The 21381-nt window shown below is 42.0% G+C and overlaps 1 protein-coding gene across 1 annotated transcript; it reads right to left on the minus strand.

Moving 5' to 3' along the window:
• Window positions 1-2121: 2121 nt before the first annotated feature.
• Window positions 2122-17834, minus strand: MAEL (maelstrom spermatogenic transposon silencer). Its single transcript, XM_082221486.1, has 12 exons — window positions 17558-17834; window positions 16278-16361; window positions 14362-14467; window positions 9620-9775; window positions 9132-9173; window positions 8025-8152; window positions 7406-7460; window positions 7178-7319; window positions 6067-6129; window positions 4934-5066; window positions 4533-4614; window positions 2122-2985 (listed from the first exon to the last, which is right to left on the minus strand). Exons 1-12 carry the CDS (start codon window positions 17687-17689, stop codon window positions 2882-2884), a joined length of 1227 nt encoding a protein of 408 aa, XP_082077612.1. The 5' UTR covers window positions 17690-17834; the 3' UTR covers window positions 2122-2881.
• Between the last annotated feature and the right edge of the window lie 3547 nt (window positions 17835-21381).

A 21381-nucleotide genomic window follows, 5' to 3' on the forward strand; every position in this document is an offset into this window, starting at 1 on the left:
GTCAACAGCTTGGCTGAAGCTCTTTGGGCCAGTTGAAGTTTCTGAGCACTTTTCAAAGGTAGCCCCATTTAGGGGACATTACTGTGATCTAAGTGGGGTGTAACTAAGGCATGTGCCACTGTGGCCAGATCAGACATCTCCAAGAATGGGCACAGCTGGCACGCTAAGCATTTTCCCCCAAGCTCCTTATCAGATACAGTACTTGAGAAGATACCCAAACGCAGCACTTCATACAAGTTGTGATGGGGCTAAATATCGAGACTATACATAGGCCTGCTTCATATATCACCCCCACCCACTGATACTAGAAAGCCCCAAGAAAACAGTGGCAGCTAACTTTTCCTTCCTCCCAGCTAACCCAAGCCAGTTATTTCTAGGTAGTGGCAGCAGCATCAGCACTGCTACAAGAAGTGTGGTAGGGGCTGCCATTTGGTACAGCAAACCCTTGAAGCAAAGAGCTGCTATATGCTTGAAGCATCAATACATGTAGGAGTGTAAACTCTTGTGTGGAACATCCCCCTTTGAGGTGAGGTGCCTCAGAGATTCATCTGACAATGATGCCTTCTGCTCAAGAGATTGCTAGGGGAGTTTCTGATTATCTTCCTCGTTCCTTATTTACACAGCTGTGAGTATAGGCCAACTAATGACAGAATGGAGGTGGCATGATACCTCGAGACCAGCTGAACCAGCCTTCACCTGCTGCAAGCATATGCCCAACTGCAGCCAGGTCCCTTGACTTCCTACTGGTTTGATTCAACACTCTTCTGTAAGAATTGGGAAGCTCCAGGTGTCTACCGTTTCTCTCTCTCTCTCTCTCGTAGAAAAGGGCCTCAACAGACTTGTTCTTTGTATATCCCATTTTGCAGCAAAAGTACTGTACAAAGCAAGCATGGTGGCTGAAGGATAACATAGGGAAGAAACTGTACTGCAAATATATATCTGGTGACTAGATATGGCATGAATACCTGAGACTCTGTCTTCAAGTGCTGCAGAGATAAAAGTAGTAGAATATAAGGCCAATTTCTGTACCCATGAGTGCACTGCAGCACCCACTTTAGTCCAAAACACTTTAATGCATTGGAAACCTCACTGCAGCAAGGAATGGAATCGGTTGCAAGAACTGTGACCTTAACAAGTTACAGAAGCAATTGCATCTGTTCGGACTTTGACAGTGAGAATGAAAGAATTTATAACAGGCAGTCCTCTAACTACAATATCCATGAGAAGTAGAAAAAGCCAGCAGCAGCTGAACGAGGCCAAATTAGTATCCAGAAATGGTTGTCTACAGAAAGGGTGGGGAAGGTTCGGCCCTTCAGATGTTGTTGAATTACAAATCCCATCAGCCTCAGCAAGCGTGACCAGGAGTTGTAGTTCAACAACTTCTAGAAGGCCAGAGGCTCTCCATGCCTGGTCTACAGGACAGATGCAGAACAGAAAAGGGCAGACCACCGCTTCTTGTGGCTTGTAGTTCACAGCTGAAATCACTGAAATGTATCACCAATGATCTACATCTCACCCTCTCACTGGCCTTGGAAGCAGGCCTGTACTGGCTTACAGATGGCCCCCTAACCTAAAACTGCTCCTCATCTCCAGCAAAAAGCCAGAAAAGGTGCAAATCCAGAAACCTGACTCTGTGGCAGATCCAGATGTCAACTCTGCAACACGACTTAGTAATTTATTCTACAATTAACAGGGGATCATTCACCTGTGCATTTTCCAATGTGATTTTTATAGCAACAATGTCCTACTGCCTTTTACACACAGCAGACTGGTTTCTATGCAAACAAAAGGGCACAAATCTGACATCAGAAATTGCAGTATCTGCAATTGGGATGGGGGTCAGAGGGAGAGGATTTGATGTCCACTCCCACTGGACCAATAGCATATTCCTTCTCACAGCAAGGAAGCAAGGATGCATTTCATACATCTAATTTTCCCTAAGTTACTTTGACAGATCTATATTCTAGTTGCATGTTTCTTCAGTGCATGACTGTCCTTCAAACAACTCAATCTAAAATTTGTTTTCATCTCAGTTTAAATAACTTTAGCATTTGAGTTTTCCTTTTCTGCACTTGACAATACCATACTACATTTGGAACCACAAAATACAGACAGAACATATCAAATCGGAAAGAAGTGTTTAATTAAACACACAAGCTGGTCTATCATGGTTAAGATTTAGAAGCTTTCTGTACTAAATGACTGAATGTATGTATAACACGAAAGAAAGGAAAAAGATGGTTTTAAAACAACTTTTAAAGTACATCATTGTAGTACCTTTATAGAACTTCATAGGTTTTTTTTCTTTTGTGAGGGAGATATTACCTGATTGCAAGTTTTACCAAAAAATGTATGTTGCTTCTATTGTTGGCTAATTTAAGGGCTTTATACCAAAACCTTGCCCCTCTGACAAAAACAATATATAATTGGTACCATACCAAATCCTAGAATAGCTTATTAAAAAAACATAATTGCAACTGTTCCTTAGCAAAGGTTTACTTCAGTAAGGTACCAGTAGGTGTAAATAGGCTTTGCTCTAAAGAAAAGGCACAACAGAACTTAAAAATCCAGACATCATTTCACAAAGTTGCCCTTCTGGTTTCATTATCTAATCTCTTATCCTACTGACTTCATTATTTCAAGTTTCTACTAAATATTCCTACATACAAAAATAATATTTCACAACTCACAATAACATTTGTTATTTTAAAAACTTAAATTTTACCCCTTGCAATGGGATTAGAATGGGTTTTTTCATTAAACAAAGATAATATTTAACACATGACAGACCAAGGAAATATAAAGTATTTATATTCCCAAAGATGGTGGGAATCATTATATGCAGAGCTGTTCTGAATGGGAGGCACTGTACTGCAAATGTCTAACTGCTGGACTGCTTTGAGACGCTCTCCAGAAACCGGGCAATTCCTCTTCCACGCCTAGTAGTTGTTTCACCTGTTGTTTTCACTCCTGAAGGATTGTGACCTAAGCAAACAATGCATGTGTCAATATATAACACAGAAGCCATGATAATTACATTTTAATTTACACTCAACACCAACAGCTAGATATTTTCTATCATTAATTTAAAACAATAACCTCACAGGAGAGTCACAACAGTTTAAGTGGCTTCTATAAAACTGGTAAGGAAAGTGGAATCACAAGGTTTTGCTCTACCTTCCGTGCAACGCCTACAGTTTCTTGCCTTTATAATCATGGAGAACTGATAAAATAGCAAGAGCTGCATTTTATTTTATCAAAATAGCCTTGGCACAGTGATCCACACCTAGTAATCTCCATCTTCAGTACTAAAGCCAAGACTGATACCAAGGTGGGTTAAGCCAAGGTGGGTGTTTTCATGTGGCTAAATAAGATTGCCATAGTACAACTAACCACTTCTTGAAGGTGCAGCACCGCAGAGAGATCTGTAACAGAAATGGGTGCCAGTACTGAGTGCAACTGCTTAGCTGGCACTTGTGGACCTGTTTTAGAATGCTCATCTCACAGGCCTCTGGCAATGGGAGCAGTTGTCTACTATATGCTCCTTGCTTTAGGAAGAAAAGTTAGGAGTTGTGACCACAGGATGACATGGTGGTTGGTAGTAATGGGGGTAGTTTGCTGCCACAAGTTGAGCACTTAATGTACATTATGGCATTCAGCAAGTATTCAGATGGCACAGACTATAGAATTAAACAGGTAAAATTGGGGAGGGGGAATGAAGATGGGGGTAGAAAGAGCTTTGCTTCTCTACTGCTGAGTTTGAAGGAAGAAAGTTTTGAAGTTGCAACTGCTGTGGTGATCAACAAAGTCTTGGGACCATGTAACACCAGTCTTTAAGCATTGGCATTAGCTAATAAGTCAAATTCAAGGTCTTAGTCTCCAACGACTAAGCATTTTAAGGCCTAGGACCAAGTTACCTGAAAGACTACCTTCCTCCTCAAGTCTGTAACTTGAGATCTCCTAGTATCTTGACAGCAAGACTTCTCAGTTTTAACACCCCAGTTTTGAAATTCACTTCTCTTGGAAATTCATTTGGTACCAAACCTACAGTTTTAGATGCCAACTTTTGTCAGGCCCTTTATGCATATGCTTGTTATCAAGGAAGGTAAATAACTTGACGGTTTAACTGATTTTAATATTCAACTAAATAAAATCAATGCAGAACCTGCCATGAGGTCTGCAAAGGACAGTATATAAATGATAAAAGTAAGTTATAACGTGAGCGGAGGAGCAACTCACTCAAGGAGAATGCCTTCTTAAAATTTTAGCCAGTATCACTGCAGAGAAATTCTGTGACTGTTTAAACATACCACAAGCTTCATTACATTTCCTTTATGCAGATATTTTAGTGGTAGACTACAGTGAGCAGGAACACTCAAAACTTCAGAAAAGAATCAGGAAAGAATGTGTTGGACTTAACAGTATACAGTCACATTTTCTTTGACAAAAATGCAGGTGTGAAACAGTAGTAATGATTCTAACAGCAACTCGTTTTCATTACGTTTAATTTTCCAACATAGATAATCACTCACCAGTACAAGAAGCAGCACCTAGTTCCTCATTAAGAGATTGGAAGTACCTTTCATTTCCAGTGCGCTCAGCAGCCCTCATTTTCTGTAATGCAAAAAAGACAAGATCACCCACACAGAGATATTCTTTCACTGACTCATTCACCAGGTTTTCAGGACATCCTTGTATACAAAGAAAAGATGGATATAGTGCATAAGGAATATTTGCCTAATGTGCCTATTGATGGATGTATTAATATTCTGCACATAATTAAACAGACATATTGGTCAAATAAAATTGTTTGTAAATAATATCATTATTTTTGAGCATATTATCATGATTACATCCTACATTTCCAAGTACACTCCAGAAATGTTACCGATAAGATATAGAAGAACTAATCTGTTAAATGAACAGGGCTGACCTGGAAACGTCCAGCATCCAGAACCACCATTTTAGGATTTGCTGTGTTTTGGGAGTCCTCCTCACACAAGGGTAAGTGAGATGCAGTCAGCTGGACACAATACATATTGGCTAAGGAATTACTGATACAGTATCTATATTGGACAGAAAAACACCAACATGAAGATGTGTTATCATTTCCACGAGCTGAACAGAAATTTAAAAACTACATACTACTGACAATATACTGCACCAAGACCATGGATACAGGAACATAATTTGTGATAGGAGACATTGGTTGAACTGCAGGGGCGCAACCAACTTGGGTGAGCTAAAGAAGGAAAATCAACCAGGAGGCAATAAAAAGCCGTTCCTTTTAGCAACTTCTTCCAAGCGAATAGCAGCAGGAGCCTACAGAAACTGGGACCTGAAGAACCCCTCTGCCATGAGCAGAGACTATAACCTCCCAAACAACTACTTGTGAAGCCCAGATCATTTAATTGCAGGTATCAGCCTATCAGAGACAGCAGAAAGGGGAAGATCTTTTGAGTTGTCTGAGAGACAAGTTGCTGCTTCTCAAGCCCCTTCTAGTTAAGGCCTTGGGCAACCAGTTTGGATGAACCAGGTGTGTGTGTGTAGGGTGTGTGTGTGTGTGTGTGTGTGTGTAGGTGTGTGTGTGTGTGTGTGTGTGTGTGTGTGTGAAAACTGGTCTCTGCATATGTGTGGCACATCCTCCTCCAAAATAAATAAACCACAACAAAGTTTGCAAATGCAAGGTAAAAAAATTCTTCCTCATGAAATATACTCATAATCCAGAGACCTTTTTTGGTGACAATGCAAACCTGAAGTTTTTCCCAACTGACCTGTCTAGTAAGTGACACTTGGAAAACTTAATCAGAAAGAAATAGATTTTATTTTATTTGGATCTTTAAAATTCCTTTCTTCCTATAATAGCAGAAGTGCCACAAAATCACATCAGTTGCTCCTTCATTCAAATGCAGCCGACAAAATGCCTACTAAAGAATATCCAAAAGAATCAACAGGTTATACTTGAAAGAGACAAGACGACCCCAGACATTGTATATGAAACTATTGTCCAAAATAGTTTTAAGATGCAAAAACATTCTAAAATATTCACTGTATTTTCATACTCACGCAATTTTCTTGCAAGTAGCAAGAGCACAGAACACTACATCGTTTTCTTCATGCCACTTGCACCTAAGTAGAAATAATACTTTCATCATGAATGTCAAGTTTCAAATACAGTGGTACCTCGGGTTAAGTACTTAATTCGTACAGAGGTCCGTACTTAACCTGAAATTGTTCTTAACCAGAAGCTAATGGAGCCTCCCGCTGCGCCGCCAGAGCACGATTTCTGTTCTCATCCTGAAGCAAAGTTCTTAACCCGAGGTACTATTTCTGGGTTAGCGGAGTCTGCAACCTGAAGCGTATGTAACCCGAGGTACCACTGTATATGCTTCAACAGTAAGACATTTTCAAGTTCTAGACAAACAACTTACCTTTTTCTTTTCATCTACTCCACTGTTTGGCATTAGAAACTTCTTCAAGACAAACATTAATTTTCCCAACCCACTATCACAAGATAAGGTGCTTTAAGAGCGCAATCCAGGGGGTTTGTGGAAGAGAGTAGTGAAGAATGTTCAATAGCTTTTTTTACATGGTGAGAGAGAATAGAAATAGGCAAAGTGAAACATTTGGTAGAACTGAGGCCGGCTGCTCAAAGCTAAGGCAGGACTAGAACACATAGAGGCACTATCCCACACTGGGTCCTATAGAAGCAAATGGGAGTAATACCTCATTCAATGATACCCACCTTCACTGTAGAAAAATCTGTTTAGACTTTTAAAACTACTAAGTACTTCAAAATAGCTCTATGGGTGGTTTTTAACCAAATTTTACTCAAGAGCAGACCTATTGAAATTAATGAACCAAACACAAGCATATTCATCAATTTCAATGTGTCTAAACCTTAGTTTAATGTCTCAAACTCTTTTCTGAAATGAGTGCAAGGCTTTAGATTAGCATTCAACATGCACGCTTATAGCACCATAATTTATTTGTACCCCACCCATCAGACTGGGTTGCCCCAGACACTAAGCCATAGTTTTGTGTAATGTACAACTATGGAGAATCTGTCAATCACATTTTTTCCTGGTCATAACAGACTCTCATCTCATAGTAGTCAAGTCACTGTGGTTCAGGTAGGTACAGCAGTTATTATGATTTTTAGAGCTACATATTATACCTAGTATTGCTGGAGTAATCCCACATGGAGGCATCCAGGGAGTTACACACCCATGCCTTGGAAGGCTCCTTTTGAAGCTTCTGATAATACAGCTCCACAACAAGGTCTTCCACGCAGAGACTCTCCAGATTATTAACTGTGCCTATTATAAAAAAGTAAGTTTTAGGAGCAGCAGAGACTGTATCTAAATATTAACTTATTTCCTGTTGTAAAGGAAAATTTTCTTACCCACTTCTCTAGCCATATGCTGCAGGCACCAGTTGACCCTAAACTGGTCAGAAGACTGCAAAAGAAGTTTTAAGTATACATTATACAATCAAATCAACAGAATTAATAAATCTATACTATATATTCTTATTATAAGACCTCTATGGCTAAGGTTTCCTGATATGAGAGAAAACTGTTATTCTTGATAAGGGCTCCAACACCGAAATAGGAATTTTTCCTGTCTACAGCTGTTTGGTACATAATCTGACCAAAGCCAAAAGAACTGTCCATAGGTATTTGGTCTGCCTTGGAGAAGCAACAATTCAGGAATACAACTCTACGCTCTTTTAGGTTGAATGTAGACACCATTTTGTACAAACGAAATATCCTTAAGGAAAGGCCTCAAAACTGGAAATCTTTATGTGAAGCCCTTATGCTATAGAGATTGTCAATGGACAGCTTAAAAGTTAAAACATCTGTGTACTCCAACCTTACTTGAGGTGAGGTCACCTATATTTTTATACACACACACCACAGCTAACCAGGGAAAAGGCTAACTGAAGCATGTGGGTAGAGATTTTTGTTCTGAGTTCTTCTGAAAAGCAGAGAGCCATTAAAGTCTAAAAATGTTACATTATACCTTACAATACACAGGTGGCCAGGTGCCCCACCGTGGCTGAATAAACGAGTATAGCTCACGTAACACAACGGAATGATTTGCAGTTACAAGCTCAAAGCCAGATAGGGGAATCCTATGTGTAGCATCACCTAAGAGAAAATCAAAGTGCCTTATCAGGGCTTTTCAGAAGAAACACCTCATTTCACACGCATTTGTACTTTTAACTTTAGTTACAGTTCGCAGGATTAATATATCAGTTTCACTAAAAACACCTAAATATATCATTCAAGAACTTGTCTGTGTTTTATTCAAGCATTTTATCATTGCAACAACACTCTGAGATAGGGTTTATCACCAATGTAAAGGAAGATTGTTAGGCACAAGTTGTCTAGTTGAGCCAAGTGCAGGTCAGTCAAGGCCTGTCAATGGTTGAACTTCACTAGCTGTCTAGAAAGGTAAATGATTACCCAAGGATCCTATTTATTTACATGTGTTTATAGCTTGCCATTCACCAGCAGTCCTAAGGCAGGTAATATACTGCCTAATATTCAATAATTGAACTACTCTGTGTAAAATATCACTGAAGCAGAGATTAGGGCAAACCAGACAGCAAACACCACTAACACAGCAGTCCAGATACTTTAATTTCATCTTCCATCCCCAAAGATTTGGGCAAGGTGGTGTATGCAATGTCTAACCATTATTATCTGGAAACACAAGTGAGTGACTGAAACCTAAATGAATGCATGAATATGAGTCTGGTTAAGAGCATAACTTCAACATGTTACTTGGGAAGACATACTAAGCTTTGTTACGGAAACAGGCCCATACAGTTGTTTAAAACTGTTCTTTAATTTTTTTATTGAGTAGCCAGTCCTTTTAAAGATTGCTTTGTTCTTCTTTTAAGTTTGTGTTTTTATACTGTTGTATATTGCTCTGATATTTTATGAGGGTGATATAAAAATATTTTGTATAAGTAATAATAAACAAGATACAAATAAAATGCCATAGGATATCTGGCATAAGAACCGTTCTTTAAAATAATTAAAAAATAATTGGAAGATTATATATGGGTCATAAAAAAATGCTGCCAACCCATAGGTTCCACATCTCTTGCCCAATACCTACTTGCTGTCTGGCAATGAAAGCGAAATCCCCTTGGCACCTCTCCTGCAAAAGACCAAAAAGAACTCAGGCTTTATTATGCAATACCAAGCTGTCTGTAGGATTGCATGGTTATAATACACCATTTTCTGCTTTCCTACAGAATAGTAAATCAGTGTCTAAATACTCGTCTAGAAGTACAATTTTATTTCTTTATAATGTATCTTTCATAACACAGAGATTAAAAATGCACAACATACGAACATACTGATTTGGGCAGTTCATGTCTTCTGCTGACACAAGGAATGTTTCCAGTTAAGTTTCATTTATTCATTAAGTAATGCTGTCATTGTGGTTTTGTCCACTATATGAAGCCATTTTTATTTTTTCATAGTGCAAGAATGCATACAAATAAACTGTCCTGGACAAACAGAATCCTGCATATCTTCTCTCCCCTCCCCCCCCCCACCGGGGAAAGACAAATTTCATCTCTTCTGATTCCAAAAGCTTACCAGGATCTAAAAAATGATGAAACTCTGCAATTATGCCGTCTTTTAGTGAATACTTCACACATCCAATTTCGCAAGGAAGGAAACGTTGTTTGCAATGAGAGGGTAGAACTCCATGGCTGAAGATATTCAGGTAGAAGAATGTGGTTTCAAGTACAACTGAAACAAGATTTTGTATTAAGAATATTAGTGGAGAGTACAGTGGTACCTCAGGTTACATACGCTTCAGGTTACAGACTCCGCCAACCCAGAATAATAATAATAATAATAATAATAATAATAATAATAATAATAATTTTATTTATATCCCGCCCTCCCCAGCCGAAGCCGGGCTCAGGGCGGCTAACAACAATCAAATAATCAGTCAAATAATCACACAATCTAAAAATTTTTCATTATAAAAATTAATTAAATCAAATTGATGGCAACCAATTAAGCAAAATTCTGTGCAGGTTGCCAGAGGAGGGAGTCAGGCTGCGCCCTGACCAAAGGCTTGGCGGAACAACTCTGTCTTGCAGGCCCTGCGGAAAGATGTCAGGTCCTGCAGGGCCCTAGTCTCTTGTGACAGAGCATTCCACCAGTTTGGAGCCGCAGCCGAGAAGGCCCTGGCTCTAGTTGAGGCCAGCCTAACCTCTCTGAGGCCTGGGACCTTGAGGATGTTATTATTTGCAGACCGTAGGTTTCTCTGTGGGGCATACCAGGAGAGGCGGTCCCGTAGGTACGAGGGTCCTAGGCCGTATAGGGCTTTAAAGGTTAAAACCAGCACCTTAAACCTGATCCTGTACTCCACCGGGAGCCAGTGCAGCTGGTATAATATTGGATGAATGTGCTCTCGCAGCGAAGACCCCATAAGGAGTCTCGCCGCGGCATTCTGCACCCGCTGGAGTTTCTGGGTCAGTCTCAAGGGCAGCCCCACGTAGAGCGAGTTACAATAATCCAGTCTGGAGGTGACCGTCGCATGGATCACAGTGGCTAGGTCAGGACGAGAGAGATAAGGGACCAACTGCTTAGCTTGGCGGAGATGAAAAAATGCCGCCTTTGTTATAGCTGTAATCTGCGCCTCCATAGAGAGGGAGGTATCGAAGATTACACCCAAACTCTTAACGGCCGGTGCTGGCACTAATTGCACCCCTGCAAGAGATGGGAGTTGCCCCCCCAATCCCATATCGTCCCGCCCCAGCCAGAGGACCTCTGTCTTCGAAGGATTTAACTTCAACCGGCTCCCACGTAACCATCCAGCCACAGCTTCCAGACATCTGGTCAGTGTGTCTGGGGCCGAGTCAGGATGGCCATCCATCAACAGATAGAGTTGGGTGTCATCAGCATACTGATGGCAACCCAGCCCAAAACTCCGGACAAGCTGGGCGAGGGGGCGCATAAAGATGTTAAAAAGCATCGGGGAGAGAATTGCACCCTGAGGCACTCCACACACCAAGGAGTGGCGTGATGACAATTCCCCCCCAAGCGCCACCCTCTGTCCCCGACCAGAGAGAAACGAGCGCAGCCATTGAAGGACTGTGCCCTGGATCCCCACGTCGGCAAGGCGGTGGTCCAGGAGTTCGTGATCGACCATGTCGAAGGCTGCTGACAGATCTAGAAGAATCAGCAGCCCCGACCCGCCTCGATCCAGCTGCCTGCGGAGATCATCTGTTAGGGCGACCAGAGCCGTCTCGGTCCCATGACCAGCGCGGAAGCCGGACTGGAATGGATCCAGAGCAGATGTTTCATCCAGAAACCTACCAAGCTGTTCAGCAACCGCTCTCTCAATCACCTTACCCAGGAATGGAAGATTCGAGACCGGGCGGTAATTGGATAGATCTGAGGAATCTAATGATGTTTTCTTTAAGAGCGGACGCACCACCGCCTCCTTCAGTTCCCCTGGGAATATCCCGGTGCCAAGGGACAAATTGATGATATCCCCCAGGGGGCCCCGCACCTCGTCTGGACACGCTCTAATCAGCCATGACGGGCACGGGTCAAGAGGACAGGTGGTGGGCTTTCCAGCTTGGAGGAATCTGTCCACATCGGCTGGAGATATCCGGTCAAAGTGGTCCAATACTGGACCCGAGGACAGTCGAGGGGCCTCCAGTTCCTTTATTGTATCCAAATTGGCAGGGAGGTCATGGCGGAGCAACAGGACCTTCTCCGCAAAAAAGCTTGCAAATGCCTCACAGCTGTGTGTCAGATTGTTATTTAAATTTGGCTGTCCTTCAAGGGACGTTAAAGACCGAATTATACTAAATAATTGCGCCGGGCGAGAGCTAGCGGATGCAATGGAGGCCGAGAAGTAAGACTTCTTAGCGGCCTTCACTGCCATCTCATAGGTTTTCATAAAAACCCTATAAGATGTTCTTGAGGCTCCGTCACGGGCACCCCGCCATACTCGCTCTAGCCGTCTGAGGTCCCGCTTCATTTTCCGAAGCTCCTCGGTAAACCAGGGAGCCCGGTTTCTGCGGGGTCGCAGAGGGCGCTTAGGTGCGATCTCATCGATGGCTGCCAGGAGCTGGGTATTCCAGCCCTCAACAAGCTCAGTCAATGAGTCGCCAGGGGGAGCAAGGTCCCGCAAGGCTTGACGGAATCTATCTAATAGTGCTTCAGGTTAAGAACTTTGCTTCGGGATGAGAACAGAAATTGGAGGCCCCATTAGCTAAAGTGGTGCTTCAGGTTAAGAACAGTTTCAGGTTAAGAACAGACCTCCGGAACGAATTAAGTACTTAACCCGAGGTACCACTGTATTTGTTTATTATTACTATAACAAAGAAGTAAAATAGTTGGAGTAAAATGTACACCTATAGCACTGAAAAAAAAAATCATGAAACTAAGTCACTTACCTGCAACTCCAATTTCCAGGCAACCCTCAACCAGACTAGGACTGCATGCACATTATAACTTTGAAGCACATTTCCCCTCTCAAAGAATTCTGGGCACTGTAGTTTATCTCTCACAGAGTTATAATTCCCAGCAACTTGTAGCAAACTAGTGTCCTTGAGAGGGGAAACGGGATTTAAAGAGGTAATGTAGCCAAGTTTTGAATTGTCATGTGGTGTTCCATCCCCAACCTGCTCCAGCCACAACAGTCTTCTTATAACGATGCAGCAATCTCAGATTATAAAACCAAGGCTAATATCATTCTTTAAAATACAAAAGTGGTTAAGAAACCTCAGATAAGACAGTGTCTACACTGAAAAAGTGGTCAACAGTGGTCCACTCCCCACAAATTAGTAGACATTATCTGTTTAATTACGTATGTTTTTTGGCAGTTGAGTAACAATGGATGCCATCTCAAAAGATAGTTTTCTGGTAGACCAGAGACTACATTTTCCCTGAGTTGAGCCTAAAAACATCACAGAAACTTGTCTGGGATGTTGAGATGCAACCTCAGAACTCACAAAGCCACTGCTGACACCAAAAGAATTGGAAAGTGCCATCTTAGATCGAATGCTTTAAATGTGTCAGTGAATCCTATATAATACTAGAAAACTCATTCTGTTAAATTTATTCTATATGGATCCCTACGCATCCCACATTACACCACCCATGCACTAGGGGAAGTATTACAGGCTTGAGGAAAGCCTGGGTTTGCAAAAGTACAAAAAACCAAAATCACACCATCTTTACATATCAACTGGTGGCTAGTGAATCCTTCTAAACCTGTTTAGCAAACTTTCAGCTACTCCCTTAGTTACTGAATCACGTTTTATCCTGCTCTGCAGTTAAAGAAAACCTCCAAAGTGGCTTACAAATACTACCAAAAAAAGTGCCTTGCAGACAGCCATGCAGGCATAACCAGAGAAGTCACCAGGAGATTTTGGATGTTTTATACATTTGGAGAGGGAAGAACGGATGATTTAAAAGCAGTGCCATGTGCCAGTAACTGCAACATTGCTTGTAAAATGATGAGTCATTGTCACAAATATGCTGCAGTTGAGTGTCACTCAAAAAAAATATGCATAAGCAGTTGGAATATCTGGGAGAACTAGAACTACTTGCCCATGTTAAGAACTACTTCATGGGTCACCATAACCATCAGACCAAAGCAAGTTGCTTGTACCATAAGCATCAGAAGGACCAAAATGTCATGGACACAAAATGCTGCTCCTGAATATTCCAATGAACTTTTTGATCAAGACATGTAGACAACAACTCTTAAGGATTACATTGGGCTTCAATAACTTATTGTTTCAACAACAAATCCTGTAGCAGCTTTAGTTTCTTATTTGGAGTTCCCACTCCCAATGCTCTATCACCCACTGCCTCTATTCCATCAGGTTCAGTACTTTCACCTCCTCCTTATTTGAACTCTGTCCTGCACTCAGGCTTTGGTCCTGTATACTTGAAGGTATGTTTCCACCCCCATCGTTCAGCCCAGACACTGAGGTCCAGCGCTGAGGACCTTCTGGCGGTTCCCTCACTGCGAGAAGTGAGGTTACAGGGAACCAGGCAGAGGGCCTTCTCAGCAGTGGCACTTGCCCTATGGAACACCCTCCCATCAGATGTCAAGGAAATAAACAACTACCTGACTTTTAGTAGACATCTGAAGGCGGCCCTGTATAGGGAAGTTTTTAATGCATGATTTACTGTGGTTTTATAATTTGTTGGAAGCCACCCAGAATGGCTGGGGTAACCACAATTACCACTCAATTTCCTGGAAGCAACAAAAAGCAGACCTGCTAGCACAGTCTCCAGTCACAATGAACACATTGAAGGTTGGGCAGATCAGGTGAACTAATATAACTATCATTTACCTTTATCACTCTTCCCAGGTGGACCAATGAGGTTTGGAGCAGAAACTCTCTTCTCAGTTTGTGTGGAAGGAAATGTGGGAAGAGGTGGTGGGACTTGGCTGGGCGGCTATGAAAAGTGTAGACAATCCATCAGTTAATCATATATGAATGAAGGGAAAGCAACTACAGTAGTATCCAATTAAAACTGCTAAGACTAATCTTTCCCTCTCCTGGCCCTGTAGAACCTGCAAACTATGAACCAATCACATAACATACACCCCACTGCCATGAAGTCACCCCATTACAGTGGTACCTTGGGTTAGATAAGCTTCAGGTTACATACGCTTAAGGTTACACACTCTGCTAACCCAGAAAAAGTGCTTCAGGTTAAGAACAGAAATCGGGCTCCGGTGGCACGGCAGCAGCAGGAGGCCCCATTAGCTAAAGTGGTTCTTCAGGTTAAGAACAGTTTCAGGTTAAAGACGGACCTCCAGAACGAATTAAGTATTTAACCTGAGGTACCACTGTACTGGGCTTACACCGAGGTGACATCTGTATGATTTCCCACTTTCACATAGGTGATGTGCAGCCACACCAACAGCAGGGGTCCAAATTACCACAATGGAATACTAATTAAATTTGCCCCTCACAAAAATGGCACCTTGACACAATCCTAGCAGCAACCTTATATATTCTCAAGTAGGATGGAATGAAACCTCACCCAGTACTTTTTTCTGGGGGGACCCAGACCTCTAAATATTCTGTGAATCTCTGTACTTCTGTCCATTTACTGTACAGTGGTACCTCTGGATGCGAACGGGATCTGTTCTGGAGCCCTGTTCGCATCATGAGCAGAACGCAACCTGCGTCTGTGCGTGCCGCGATTGCGTGTGATGTCATTCTGAGCGTCTGCGCATGCAGTGAAACCCAGAAGTAACCCGTTCCGTTACTTCCGGGTCGCCGCAGGACGCAACCTGAAAAGATTTAACCGGAAGAGTCTTTAACCTGAGGTATGACTATATTTATTTTCCTCAATTTGAACTATAAAATGGTCATTTTCTTGAGTCAAAATGAGAGTACCCCTAAACATTTTTTTTAAGAAAAAAAGAACTGACCTCACCTATAGACCTTCCATTGTAACCTATGGGTGGGAGTTAGTGTAGTGCAAATCTGCTCTGGATTTTGGACCTTTCCAGAGCAGGTTCTGTGGGGACTGGGAAGAAGAACAAGGGAAAGTCCAATTTCACAAGCAGATTTCAGTTGTGCAAATAGGCATCACTGGACGCCATCATATGCTAAAAACAATCTTCTTGTGGATTATCTATAGCTGAAACCCAGTTACACTGTGATATATCTAATTTAAATATTAACTCACAATTTGCAAGACTAGAAAGTTTACAATTCAGACTTCCCATCTATTTTTACAAAAAGGAAGAAAAAGTAACATACAACACAATCACCAGTTTTAAGGCTCACGTTTTTGAATTATAAACGTTGATCCCTGCATTCTATTGTTACGTTTGCTTATTAGGTCACATCCACACCACACATTTATTTCTGCCGAAGAATCCTGGGAACTGTACTTTACTCCTCACAGAGCTACAATTTTCAGGATTCCTTGGTGGAACTCACGTGTCTCGAATGTATAGTGTGGATGTGAACTTTGTCAAAGGATTCAATCCTCCTATTTCAGGAACAGCTGCAACATAAAAACCTGCCTGGCTTCTTTGGAAGGGCTCATTATAATCACAACTATACAACACCTGTGACTGACCAGCTCACTCAGAACCTTCTTTCAAACACATCAAAGTTACTTTTCTTTTGTTCCCACAGACTATAATGGGATTTTCTTCCAATTTATACTATAATTATATAATTACTAACTTGCCTCTGAAAATATAAAACTGATTTTCCCCATTCCAGATTCATTCATTCACCTCTTTTGTTGCTACATCTGATGTCTTAGCTTTCCGTTGACGAGCCATTTCTGCATACTTTTCTTTTTGTTCCTCAGTCAGCATCTTGAAGTAAAACCAGTGCAACATAAGGGCTTGCCATTATTTCTCTACCATAATTAAAGCAATTCCCCCCATCACTACAACACCAAGATACTGAACACGATGCAGTCAGTTAAGGCTTTTAAGCCTCAGTAATTCCACTGGGAAAGTTAAGAACCATCTTAACTCTCATAGAAGTCAGCCTAACTTTAAAAAGTGATTAACTTTGGGTTGATTGTGCTCAGCAACTTTCCCACCACTCAGAACTTTGCAAGCTTGTCTAGAGGAAAGCCCTAGCCTACAGAATTCAATGTGGTTAACTCACCAGTAAATGAGTGGTATCCGATATTAGCCATACTCAGAGCAGACTTGGAGTACAGTTAAGCAATGTCAATCATTTGATTCCAAATGGTCTAATCTGAGTACAACTTAGTTGGATATATCCCAGGGTGCTTGTAGCATACCTGAAGCAAGACTGTTGTACCTAAAGGGTGTAAACCCTGTTCACATACCAAGAATTCAAAGCCACAGTTAAGTAACTCAATTTTTAAGGGAGGATTTGGGAAGTCTGCAACCTGTATATCTGCAGTCTGTATATTTCTATGCACTGACTTTAGTCATCTTTCTAGTTTCTCCAATCTTTCACCTTTTGGATTATTGCGAATAGCATGGCATGACTACTTTTTCAAACCTTGGCAGAAGCCTCTTTGTGCACATGACTGGCAGTGGGGGAAAAAACCCATTTGGGGAATGCACCTTACAAGAGTCCACCATTTCTTTACAAACAGACTTTTTTTTTTTTTAAAAAAAGGCAGGCTGAAACCAGTGGTAGGGTAGCCAGTCACTCCCCATCATTACAATAGCAGTTACAGGCTCCACTAAAGTCCACATCAAACTTTTTTTTTTTAAAGTTGCTCATTCTAAGCCACCGTGAGTCTTTGATAGGAAAAGTGAGGTAAAAAGGGTCTAATTAATGAAAATGTTGACCTCACACTTGTTTTTTTTAAAGTATTTTACAGCCTTCATTCTTCAGCTGGGGTGAGTATGGGGGGTTTAAATTCCCCAAACAGCTTATACGTAACAACTATCGACAACTTGTCCCCCTCCCTCCTTGAGAATTAAAACCAGGTTATCCAACTCCATGGAGGGTCTAACATGGCTCCCCGCGCCGACCAAGAAGGGCGAGAGAGAGGAGGCCCGCCTCGCCTCGCCCCGCTCACCGCCCAGTCGTCGGAACAGAACGGGATGGCATCCCGCACGCCCGTCACGGCCAGGCCCCGCCGCTTCAGCTCCGGCAGCTTCTCCAGCACGAAGAAATAATAAGCGTTGCGCGCGCCTCGGCGGTTAGGCATCGCGCTCGGGGCAAACGGCCGAAGCAGAGAGGAGCAGCAGCGCGTCCGCCTCCTTCCCCTTCTCCCCTCTTATAAAGGAGAGGCCGAACGCCGCGCCGCCCTTTGGGCCCCGCCGCACCGACGACGGAGCCTCCACGTGCGCGCGGCTGGCGGCGGGGGGAAGCCGGGATTCGCTGAGGGGAATGAGAATGATTTTTTAAAAAAATTAATTAAAGTGACCCGAGGCAGAGCCAAGCGCTTTCTTTTTTTTCCACGTCTTTGAGATTAATTCGCATGGAAGTTGTAGAGTGTTTTCATGGGGCTGTGGGGTGAAATGCTTTTCTAATAAGCAAGTCTTGATCTGAGGCCTACACCCACCACGGCGCCTCGGAGCTTGTTTGCTCCTCAGAGGTTCGTCTCTTGTGAATTTCTGCAAGCCAGTCATGGAATTCAAGTTCACCTTCTTGGCTTGCTAAGTTTGACCTGGCACGCCCCACTATATATTTATCTTGATCGAAACATATTGTGAAACTGGCAAATGGTGGTGGTGGTGGGGAGGTCAAATGAAAAGTAAGAATACACCCCCATTCAAATAAAGATTAAACACACAAAAAAAGAGAGAGGTACGCATTTGGGCTGATGCATTCACAGTCCCTGGAATGAATTATTGGTATTGGAGGGTAACCTCCCACCCTTTCTTATTTCAAAGTCATCTTGGCTCACTGGGTTTGAACCTGCAAACTATATTTCAAGATCGCAACCCTGTTTTGTGAGAGGGCTCCTTGTACTTTTAACTGGACAAGCTTTTCCTATCAATTCATCTCTATGCTGGATAAAACTGTGTATCTGAAGAAGTGTGCATGCACACGAAAGCTCATACCAAGAACTAACTTAGTTGGTCTTTAAGGTGCTACTGGAAGGAATTTTTTTATTTTGACTATGGCAGACCAACACGGCTACCTATCTACTACTGGATAAAACTGTTAGATTGTGGTTCAAGAACATTTAGATACCAGAACGGGAGTTTAGTTCTTTGCTCCCATGCAAATAATGTTTATTGCCCCCCTCCTGAAGCTGCAATCAGCCATAGTGTGGGGAAGATTTTCCCGTTCTGTGGCTAATAGCGTCAGGGAGGGAATATTTGAATCCCTGATCCAAACTGGGGATCCCATGGCTACTCTTTAAGAAAGAAAAAGCTGTTGGGATTGCCAATGGAGCTTCAATGTTATCTTTTGTTTGAACCACACTTCAACAGTAACAGAAACTCCAACTTGAGTATATTCAGTTTGGTTTTAATTGGGACTCTAGATATTCACTTAGCAAACCGCAGACAGGAAAATAAAATAGTGTAGTATTACCTGGGTCTACTGCTGTGCATTGGTCATTTTGTTGTTTTGGCTCTGCACATAAATGCTCCAGACTCTTGAATTTCAGGACTGTTTGGCCCCATTAGTTACACTCGTCCCCTCCATTCTGTAGCTGTGTGTGTGTATCTATATATCTCTATCTCTATCTCTATCTCTATCTCTATCTCTATCTCTATCTCTATCTCTCTATATCTCTCTATATATCTGAAAGTAACCTTTCATGTCTCTGGTGAGGAGGAAGTCTAGTCAATGCAAATTTATGCAGCAACACATCTGTTAGTCCGACTCTTTCTTGTTTTTATTTTTATCTGTAACCCAGTACCCACACAGTACAGATGGGCTTTGCATAGTGAACACCGTAGTCAGAATTTCCAGCAGTTTTTTATGGTGAATGTTAACAAGTTGGGCTCATGCTGTACCAATGCTGCAGAATCTCTTGTTGTGCATTAGCATTGCTAGTTGCCTCAGCGCATCAGAAAAGTGCAAGCTGAAGCCATAATTGTTAGGTGCAATGTAATGGCATCATATAAAGCTGTTATGTAGAACAAAGTACAACAGAGGCAAGACTGGGTATGAGTCACTTACGAAGGATATTTTTGGCCATCATGCAAAACCCATGCTAGGTATGTCACAGATGAGTTTTCTTAAATCCTCGTCATTTGCCAATGTAATTGTCATACATAGTGCCCCCAATGCATATCTCTGCAGTTTCCCATTTGAATTGGGCACAGTAGGACTCACCCCTAAATTAAATGAAGTCCAAGAATGCACAGTGGGCTGCATTTGCTCAAGTTTATACCTTATTATTCCAACACATCCCTCTCTTCTCTTTCTCTGCTGTTTCCTATCATACCCTATATTGCTTATATTTAGACTGCAATATTCTGGAGGCAGGACCTACTGTTAATAGGTCTGTAAAGTGCAGTGTACATTGATGGTGCCTTATCAATACAAGTATAACAAAACCAGATATGTTGATGATAGATAGGAGCAGAGATCAAACACTTACAACCCTATCCTGTATATTGTGGTGTTAAAATAGATAATCTAAATTTGAAAGCTTGCTGTGCCCTCCGTAACAGCGGCAGCTGTTCTGAAAATATTATCAGGCTGTGCATCTCTGCCAGGAGAAGGATGCTATCCATGCTCTCAGAATGGCTACCACTGAGCCCTGGATTGCACCAGTACATGGTAGTCAGTATTAAGCTGTCCTTTTTCAGAAGCACCTCTACAACTCATTACCTCAGCAGCACATTAAGAACCCTGAAGGAAAAAGACATGCAGGCACACATGAACACATGCAGACAGATTGTACCCACTTTCCTGAGCCTTATGGAAAGGAAAGGCTGCAGACTATAAATTGACTAGATTCAGCCAAGAACAAAAATATTTGTCATGAGGCAAAGTAAGTACCGTAAGTGCTTCAGCAGCAATTTGTTGTGAATGTGCTAGTGATGAAAGAGAGATTCCAATGTGGAGTGCTAGCAGAGGAAAGCTTTTATAGTGTATGGCAGTCTTAAAGAAACTGACTGAACAATATGAAGTCACTGCAGTATTAAATGGTGCTTTTTGTGACATGCTGGCCTTTAGCAAATATAATAAAGCAATTTAGCAGCAACTATTTGTTGAATGCTGCCTCACGTCTCAAAAAGCTATAGAAATCACAGTTTCTATGGAAATTGCTACAAGGTAAATCCAGAATGTGCGCTGTAGGGATGTGCAGACGAAGACAAAGAAATAGTGAATCAAATAAAGATTCAAGGAGAAGATTTTAAGTAAGGGGATGTATACCCTACCATTTTCTTGCAGCTCAAGCTGCCATTTTCTTATACCTGACATAGCGTAGCCTAGGACAAGTTGCTTGTGCCCCTATGCTCCTAATATTTGCAGACATGCAGGTGAAGTGTTGATGCTGGCCCACCCTGTGCCATCATTCCCCCACGTTTAGAATGGCATTCTTAGATGCCTTGCATCCTTCTTTTTAGCTTCCTGCCATGTGGGAACTTTAGAAAAGGAAAGTGCAACATATGGAGACAGCTTATATGGAAGCCTGATTATGCAGATAGAGGGTGTCCACGTAAAGATGTCAGGAATCAGCAGCATGTTGAGAGGTGGGGCGGGGGGGAGGGAGAAACATGACTATAGTGAGAAGAAATTAGAGATAGAGATTAAAGCTGATAAATTAGGGGGAAAGGAAGAATAACTGGGCAGAAGAGCAGCTTTTATGGTCTGCAGCATCACTTTGATATCACTGTATTACTCTTGCTCTTGCAGATTGCTAGGACACTATTAAAAAAAGGGCATCACCAGTTCAAAACCATTTGTTCACAGAAGTCCCAGTTTTGT

Source organism: Podarcis vaucheri, assembly GCF_965113315.1.
Source record: "Podarcis vaucheri genome assembly, chromosome: 4".
NCBI lineage: Eukaryota > Metazoa > Chordata > Lepidosauria > Squamata > Lacertidae > Podarcis > Podarcis vaucheri.

Bases quoted from the DNA above. Each gene is read 5' to 3' on its own strand.
- MAEL (XM_082221486.1), bottom strand. From the start codon at position 17,689: ATGCCTAACCGCCGAGGCGCGCGCAACGCTTATTATTTCTTCGTGCTG. The intron at 8,153-9,131 runs GTAGGTATTGGG...ATTTTCTCTTAG, and splicing joins CTTTCATTGCCAGACAGCAA to GTGATGCTACACATAGGATT. The intron at 6,130-7,177 runs GTATAATATGTA...ATTTCTACTTAG, and splicing joins GATTACTCCAGCAATACTAG to GTGCAAGTGGCATGAAGAAA.